This window comes from Conger conger, chromosome 13, assembly GCF_963514075.1.
Source record: "Conger conger chromosome 13, fConCon1.1, whole genome shotgun sequence".
Lineage (NCBI taxonomy): Eukaryota > Metazoa > Chordata > Actinopteri > Anguilliformes > Congridae > Conger > Conger conger.
Window position 1 is genome coordinate 4,059,288 of NC_083772.1, and position 8,817 is coordinate 4,068,104.

An 8,817-nucleotide genomic window follows, 5' to 3' on the forward strand; every position below is an offset into this window, starting at 1 on the left:
GTGTAGCCACAATAAGATCCACACAGCCGTTGGGCCCTTGAGCAAGGCCCTTAACCCTGCATTGCTCCAGGGGAGGATTGTCTCCTGCTTAGTCTAATCAACTGTACGTCGCTCTGGATAAGAGCGTCTGCCAATAATGTAATGTAATGTAATGTCGACCCAGGTAATCGTTGAGATTGAATCAAAAAAGGATTTCCAGAATTGAGAAAGTGAGGGGCAAGTCCAAAACAGGTGGGCAAGGGTAGCTGGTGCCTGATTTGGGTCAGTACCAGGGTAAATATGACCAGTGGACTCTGTGAACCACTCTACACTGTGAAACACCATGACGAGCGCAGATAGATGACGTGTGAACACGTCTAAAAACTGACTGCCGTACCACTCTGTTGTGATCTCAACACCAAGATCTTCGGCCCAAGCAGCCCGTGTCGCTTCTGAAGCAAAGGGCGGGGTTACATGGAGAGTGTGGTGTAGTTTCGAGATGGCACCCTTGGCACAGGGGTTTATATTCAGAATGGTGTCAATCGTGGTGGGGGGAGGGGCGTTGGGGGAGGCCGGGGAAGTGGGTACGGACAAAGTCTCGGATCTGCAAGTTTTTGTTCCATATGAACTGAGAAACAGCTGTCGTGTGAATGAAGAAAATGTTTTGGAATGAAGATGGGTATGCATTGAAAGAGGTGCAAAAATTTGGGGCGAACATTCATTTTTATGCAATTTATCCTGCCAGCAAGGGACAAGGGGAGGAGAGACCAACAGCCAAAGTCCTGAGTGAGACGGTCCATCAGGGGTGAAAAGTTAAATTTGAACAGACCCGAATAGTTTTTGGTCACGTTCACACCTAGATATTTAAAGTGTTCCTGGGATGTCTTAAAGGGCAATTTTGAAAGGGGGTCGGCTACAGCTACACAATTAATGGGCATGAGTTCGCTTTTGTTATAGTTCAACTTATAGCCTGAAATCCGACCAAATTCCCCGAACAAGGCCAACACTGGAGGCACAGATCTGTCTGAGTTGGATATATACAGCGGGAGGTCGTTGGCATACAGGGACAGCTTGTTCTCAAGACATCCCCTTGAGATTCCCATAGTCTGGCAAGCCCGGAAGCCTCTTTTTGCTGTCAACAATGAAAGTGACCACACCCCTTTCATCTGACTTCCTGTCCCATCTCTGTTTTTGTAATTTTTCCTTCTTACTCTGGCAACAGCGGTGACACATTTCCTCCTGAAAAAAAAATGCAAAAAGCAGAAAACAAAAAAAAAAAAACCGAAAGAGTTAATGTTTTAGGAATAGGTGTTTGAATGAGGTTTGTTTCCCACGACTGAGACGCGCGATTGGCTGAAGCCAGACGACTCCTCTCGCAGAGAACCGCGGGGCAGGATTTCCTTCCCCCTTTGATGTTATTGGCCCGAATGCTGCATTGACAGTCCTGGCCTGTGTCTTGGCCGGGGTCTAACCGTTCGCGCTTGGCTGGGCTTGGGCCGTAAAACGAGCCGGGATCTGTCAGTTAAGCGCGGCTAATAACAGACGCTTCCGCTTAACCGCGGTTGAGATTCCCACGGGTAGACCAGCTGTTTATTGAGGTATTCAGCTGCTGCCTCCTTAATCAGTTGCCTCAATCAGTGTTTCGGCAAGAACAAAGAAGAAGTTCTGTTCCTCCGCCCCCTGAGAGAGCCCAAGAGCCCTGCCAAAACACCGGGGGGAAATGGACAGATGTTGAATGGGTGAAAGCAGATCTTGCTACGAGTATTTTTTTCTCTCAGAAAGATCTGGTGTTTCATGTAAGGTGTGGGTGTGGGGGGAGGGGGGTTATTATTCCAGTTCCCAGTACTCTTTAAGCAGTGATATTAAGCTCTATTCGGACAAGATGCGTTTTCAGGACAATGTCCGTAAAGTTATTTTCATCACAGGGCGTCAGTAATGTTAATGACCAGATTGGACAGGATAAGGTATCTCTATAATCAGCAAGCGAGCTAGCTTGGTTAAGGTTTCTTTGCCTATGCAATAAACAAAACATTTTCATTTGTTTGCCTATGCCTATGACTATGTTTTCTTGCCTATGCCTATGGTATTTAAGAAGGTGTCGGTTCAAGCACCATTTCAGCACTGGTCCAATTTTAAAAGTTCTGTTTTAGCATCTGTATCGGCAAAATAAACAATACTCTTCTCTATTACCAACTTGTCAGGGCTACACAGGATTGCTGTTGACCTGCCGTTCATTTTACGGGCCATTTAACTGTTTATTTTTACTGTCCGTGAAGGCTACTGACACGGCACATTCAGACAAGCTCTGGTGATAATGACATTTCTTCACTGTCCCCTGTAAAACGTAAAATCTGTCCGACGAAGGCTTTGGCAGCGACTGAATATTAGAGAGTCAAATGACTGGAAATGCTGACTGTAGTTTTGTAAAGACAGGGGTTGTTTATGGTTCCGTGCGAGGTAAAGATGCAGGTGAAGTGATGTGGCTTGGTCTTCCTGGCACGCAGGCTGAATGACTCCCCCGTGAGGGGGTACGAGGACGATGTGGGTAACAGAACCACGATGCGGCTCTTCTACCCCGAGTCGGCCTCCTACAACCCCAGCATCAACAACGACCCCAACACCATCATGGTCCTGGTGCCTTTCAAGCAGAACGACCTGCGCTGGCTCAAGGAGATCCTGTACAATGAGAAAAGGGTACGACTCCCCGCCCTGCCTCCACCCTGCCCCGCCCTGCCTCTACCCTGCCCCGCCCTGCCCTGCCCTGTCTCTGCCCTGCCTCTACCCTGCCGCACTGTGTCAACAGCCAATTAAGGCCTTGAGAACAAGGGGTGTGGACTTAACCAGTGAAAGACTAAATGTGTCTCTCGTGCTGAAACTCGCCAAAAACCAGCCGACACTGCGGCCCTCCGGCCCCGGAGTTTGACACCCCTGGCCTACACCGTCCAGATCCGTAATAATCCCACCGCCGTCACCTCGACCTGTGTCAGCAAATGTTCGAGTGAGCCCGATTCGCCAGGCCTTAACTAAAAAGGAGTGTGTCCCGCACCTGGTTCAACGCCAGGCGGTCATAACGTGGCTGTCTCTCCGTCTTCCCCTGTTCCCCAGATGCGGAAAGGATTCTGGAAGCCCCCTCCGCAGATCTGGCTAGGCAGCGCCAGGCAGGTCCGGATCCTGGACCCCTACTTCCTGCAGCACACGGCGGGAACCCTGCTGCAGATCCCGCTGCAGCCCAAGAAGAACCAGGTTAGAGCCCCACGCCCCCCCAGCCGGACCCTGCAGCTAACGGTCTGTCAGCTCACATTGCGCTGGCGCTCCGTCTCAGGCGAGCCGGCGGAACACAGGCCGTCGCCGCGGAGACTCGGCTCAAGCCTTCAGGGGCCCCGCCTCGCTTGCCCCTCGAAGCCGAGCTGGATCGCTGCGGTAAGGCCCGCGGGTCTGACCCGGCAGCCATTTTGAGCTTCCGGCTCCTCTTAACCGGGAGGAGGGCCCGGCGGCTCACACACACACCTCTACAAGAGCTGGAGAGCTGTTCGAGTGCACCGCTGTTCGTCACAATCTCATAGGACGAACAGCCACGGAACCACAAACACAAACACACACAATCTCATATGATGAGCAGCCACGTAAACACACACACACAATCTCATATGACTAACAGCCACGTAAACACAAACACACACACAATCTCCTATGACAAACAGCCACGTAAACACAAACACATACAATCTAATATGACGAACAGCCACGTAAACACAAACACACACACACACACAATCTCATATGACTAACAGCCACGTAAACACAAACACACACTGTTGCAATGAGTGGTGTTGCACCAGCACTATGGGAGAAGTAGGTCAGCCAATCAAATGGCCTGTCAGAGTGTAGGAGCACAGCGGCTGATTCACCACAGACGGCCACCTCCACACCCCCACCCACTGACATCATATCGCACATGCATTTCTCTCGAAATTTGAGCACTCTTTTTTTAACCACTTCCGCATAGCCACTCCCTCCCTCCTCTCTCTCACTCTCACAGAGACTGCTCCTCAGTGTGGATTAATACATGCTTTTATTTTACCACGTAAAAATAAGCGCTCTTAAAACCAGGGAGGGTGCACCCTTAAAAACACGGAGCGGGCCCTCTTGAAAACACGGCGCGGGTGTTCTTGAAAACGTGGAGCAGTCTGCTCAGGCCGCAGGTTATGGGGCTCAGCGGATGTTTCTCCTGCAGGAACGGAGAAGAATGTGAGGGAGGGAGGGTATCTTTGCCCCGGCCTGAAGGGTGTGGACCGCTCTTGAATCCCCGGGAGAGGGGCTGCATCCTCTCCCCCCCCCCCCACACAGGAAAGAACGGAATGGCCGAAACTGTACTCACTGTACTCACTGTACTCACTTAAAAACAATTACACACTCAGAAACTATTCAGACCCTTCACTTTTTGCCTAGTAGATTTCATTTTAAATGGATAAATTTGCCATCAATCTATACTCAATAACCCATGATGAAACCCAAGTGAAAACAGACATTTTCGCATTACATTACATTATTGGCATTTGGCAGACGCTCTTATCCAGAGCGACGTACAACAAAGTGCAAAGTGCATACCCATAACCAGGGATAAGTTCACTGAAAAGACCCTAGAGGGAAGTACAATTTCAACTGCTACTTGTACAACAAAGAGAAACAAAGGAAACAAACAAACAGAGCAAAAGTGAACAGAGCAAAATCAAAAACTGAAATCTCTTTTATATAAGTATTCAAACCCCCTAATTCAGTCATTTATAGAAGCCGCTTTGGCAGCAATTACAGCTTTGAGTCTCCCTGGATTTGTGCAGTTTATTCCAATCTTCCTCTCAAGCTCCGTCAGACGGGATGGGAAGCATCTGTGAACTGCCATCTTCAGGTCTCCAGAGATGTTCTGTGGGGTTTGAGACTGGGTTTGGCTGGGCCACTCAAGGACCATCAGAGACTTGTCCCGAAGCCACTCCGGCGGTATCTCAGCTGTGTGCCTCGGGTCACTGTGGTGCTGAAAGGTGCCACCACGCTTCGCCATAGGGCTGCTATTGGCCAGGTGCTGAGCAGAGCCTGGTGTTCGCCAGACAGAGTGCTTGGAGTTCAGCCCGAAGAGTTAAACTCCAGAAAGAGTCCTGTTGGTTCAGCACTGCTACCACTGTGCTCCTGGGAACACTGAAAGCTTTAGAAATGATGTCATGCCCTTGCCCTGATCTATGCCTCACCACTGTTTTATCGCAGAGGTCTACAGACCGTTCCTCAGTCTACACGGCTTGCCTCTTGTCCTGACACGCAGCGTGACTTGCGGGACATTATGTACACAAACGTGTGCCTTTCTAAACTACGTCAAGTCAATTCAGTTTCCCACAGGTGGGGTTGCTGTTGACTCAACGCAAACATGATGCACCTGACCATGCAGGGCCTCAATACTTATGTGAATGATACATTTGCAAATATTTCTAAAAAAATTTGCTTTGTCATTTTGGGTTATTGAGTCTAGATTGATGGGGGGAAAATGGCAATTTTATTCATTTACTGTAAAAGTAAATCTACAACACAATAACGCTTGCAAAAAGTGAAGGAGCCTGAATACTTTCTGAAGCCACTGTATACTTAGGACAAACCTTTTACTCTCCATGGTCACAGGAGACAAGTGAAGCGGTCTGAACAAATGAACACATTTGAACAAATGGAACAGGTGCCTTTTGAACAGACCGTGCGTCTGTGGGTCAGGGTAAATGTATTTGCTGAGAACATTCGGGAAACTGTTATACCGTTGTAGAATGTGTTATCTCCTCCCACACACACGCTCTCTCCTGGCCAGCGGACATGCTGATGAATAAAACAAGCTGCCATTTTGGATCCAGGGAGGAGAGGGGGAGAGAGGCAGACTCACAGAACATTACCCTTTAAACCGGGACGTGTGCAAATTTGCGGAAGGCCCAATCGGATGTGTGACGTAAGGGAAAAAGAGGGTAAATTTCGTTTTTTTTTTTTTCTTTTTTTGTTCTTGTCCTTCACTTTGGAAGTGATTACCCTCTCACCCTCTTTGGGTAATCATTGAAAGATGGTCCACATACAACGACAAGCACTCCGGATAAAAGGACAGAGTGTGGCGTAGGCCAATGGAGGGAAGAGAGGAGGAGAGGATGGAGAGAACTGGAGAGAATTAACTGCCAGTCATGTTCTCAGTGAACCTGCAGTGAGCATCATCCATCTCTCCCAGCCGCAGTGGTTTCTGGAGCAAGGCAGTGCTGCCCCCTGCTGGTGAAAGAGAACATTGGCCGCAGTGAGAGCCTTGCAGCTTTCTGTAGCGGGGTGGTGCTGCCCCCTGCTGGTAAAGGGGTGCTGGGACTGGTCTTATCCAGTTGTTTTATAATGTTTTGGTTATAAACGCTTCAGACCAAAACTAATTCAGTTTTACCTTCTGTTGATTTATTGAAAATGATAAAAAGCCTATATTTAAATAAGGGACCCTATGAATACACTATACTTTCTGTCTCTCAGTTCTCTTTCTGCCTCTCTCTCTCTCTCTCTCTCTCCCTCTCTCCCTGCAGAGGCCTGTTCACCCCACCACTGGGATTTTAGCAGTGTTTGTTGCTCTGAACTACTGTGACGTGGTCCACCTTGCGGGATTCGGCTACCCCGAGCTGCGGAACCAGAAGCAGCCCATCCACTACTACGGACAGGACACAATGAAGTCCATGAAGGTGGGGGGCTGTGTGGAGGGGGGGTCGCAGGGATTCAGCCAGGCCCGGGTTAGAGCAGCCGGTGTGGGTGCTGGGATTGAAGGTGCTTCAGTTTGCTGACGTTGAAGGCGTTTTACCGACGGGCGTAATGTGGGGCGACGTGGCTCAGGCAGTCGTCTGGCAGTCGAAGGGTTGCCGGTTCGATCCCCCGCCCGGGCTGTGTCGAAGTGTCCCTGAGCAGGACACCTAACCCCCTAAATGCTCCTGACGAGCTGGTCGGCGCCTTGCATGGCAGCCAATCGCCGTCGGTGTGTGACTGTGTGTATGAATGGGTGAATGAGAGGCATCAATTGTACAGCGCTTTGGATAAAGGCGCTATATAAATGGCAACCATTTACAATTTATGTGCAGAACAATGTGTGTCCTGTGTAATGCATGGCTGCACAACATATGATTATGAGAATAAATGCTGCCGTGGGGCGTGTAGCTTTGTCATACCTGATGCGTCACTGAACAGCTAAACATCATGTGAAATGCTTCCAGGGTCAAAAGCACTTATCTATTGGGTTGCTGATAACAGCCATCTGTTTTAGCAACGCCCCACAGATGTGAGCATTAGAGAGTCTGCAGAGCTGAAGGCTGATTGTCTCCCCTCAGTACTCCAACCACGACCTCTCGCACGAAGCCCGGGCTCTGAAGAGACTGGAAGATTCCGGAGCTATCCTCTACCTGCACCCCCACTCATGACATCATCCTGCACCCAACATCCCTGCTCATGACATCATCCTGCACCCAACATCCCTGCTCATGACATCCTGGTGTTCACACCACACCCTCATAGTTATCTACAATTATCTATGCTGTACATACGTCCTTACACACACGTGCTGCTTAATCTTGCTCTTTTTTAGAGATGGAGAAATTGTAAATTAGAAAATGTTTCCAAATCTTGTCTCTGAATAAAATATTTTTACTAATTTTTATTTAATTTAAAAAATATATATATATATTTCTTTGAATTGTTTCCACTGGATATGTTAATTATTTTTGGATATGGATGTTTTATTAAATGAATGATTCCTTATGAATGTAAATCAGACCATTTCTGCTGATTGTCTTGCCCTCATTTGAACTTAAATTTTATACATTTTTTATACACTTTATTTTTAAAATGTTGTTCTGTGGATCATTTTTTCACAGTGGTCATAAACTGTGCAGTTTAGCTTTGTAAGGCAGTTTGGACACGTGGTCTCACTGCTCTGCGGAGAAATAAACCACTGGTTGACTTTGCTGCCACCTGCAGGGAAGGAACGGTACTGCATTCATACCATAGTGTTGATCCAGATAGGGTTGACAACATTTTCTGTCTGAATTTTGCTACTTGACCTTTACAGTTTTTCGGCTGACTATTGCAGTCAGAATGGGGGGCAGTGTGTGGCTTGACTCGATTTGGTTCAATCTCCAGTGTGGCCACAATAAGATCCGTGCAGCCGTTGGGCCCTTGAGCAAGGCCCTTAACCCCACATTGCTCCAGGGGAGGATTGTTTCCTGCTTAGTCTAATCAACTGTACATCACTTTGAATAAAAGCATCAGTTAAATAACACATTATATTATTATTATTATTATTATTATTATTATTATTATTATTATTATAATGATAATGAACAGAAATGCTGGTATAGGGCAAATTGACTGACCAATCCCCGACTTGAACAACATGTACACTCTGTCTCTGGAATCAAACATTGATGAATGTTTGCGATGCATATTGCTAATTGAATGTTTAATAAAACACAAGTCTATCAAGCTTTTTTCATGACTTTTTTCTTGCTAACTTTCTATGTCCTCCAGAGGACTGACAAAGAAAGTGTGGGGGCAAAAGTGTGTGGCAACAAGTGCAATTGTACCTGTTTTTTCACAAAGTGTGATGAGCTGAAATCTGCAGTATCAGCAGTGGCCACCAGAGGGACACTCCTGCTGACTGGATGCAGTAGGGTGTTACAGAACAGCAACACATATGTCAAGAAAAAGAACTGCCAAACTGGAGGACAAATTCACACCCATCCCCTACCCACACACCTGCTCTTTTAGCACCCGTTTAAATCTGCCTCTCACTAAATCTACCCTGCTGTG

At 47.7% G+C, this 8,817-nt stretch overlaps 1 protein-coding gene across 2 annotated transcripts in view; it reads left to right on the forward strand.

The window, feature by feature from the left end:
- Nucleotides 1-8,490, forward strand: part of st3gal4 (ST3 beta-galactoside alpha-2,3-sialyltransferase 4) — a 36,905-nt gene extending 28,415 nt beyond the window's left edge. For both annotated transcript variants that reach the window (XM_061218260.1, XM_061218258.1), the window contains exons 9-12: nucleotides 2,484-2,673; nucleotides 3,085-3,222; nucleotides 6,552-6,704; nucleotides 7,341-8,490. In XM_061218260.1, the coding sequence (XP_061074244.1) occupies nucleotides 2,484-2,673; nucleotides 3,085-3,222; nucleotides 6,552-6,704; nucleotides 7,341-7,430 (571 nt within the window). In that variant the 3' untranslated portion in view covers nucleotides 7,431-8,490. The remainder of the gene's footprint in view (nucleotides 1-2,483; nucleotides 2,674-3,084; nucleotides 3,223-6,551; nucleotides 6,705-7,340) is intronic.
- Nucleotides 8,491-8,817: the final 327 nt, after the last annotated feature.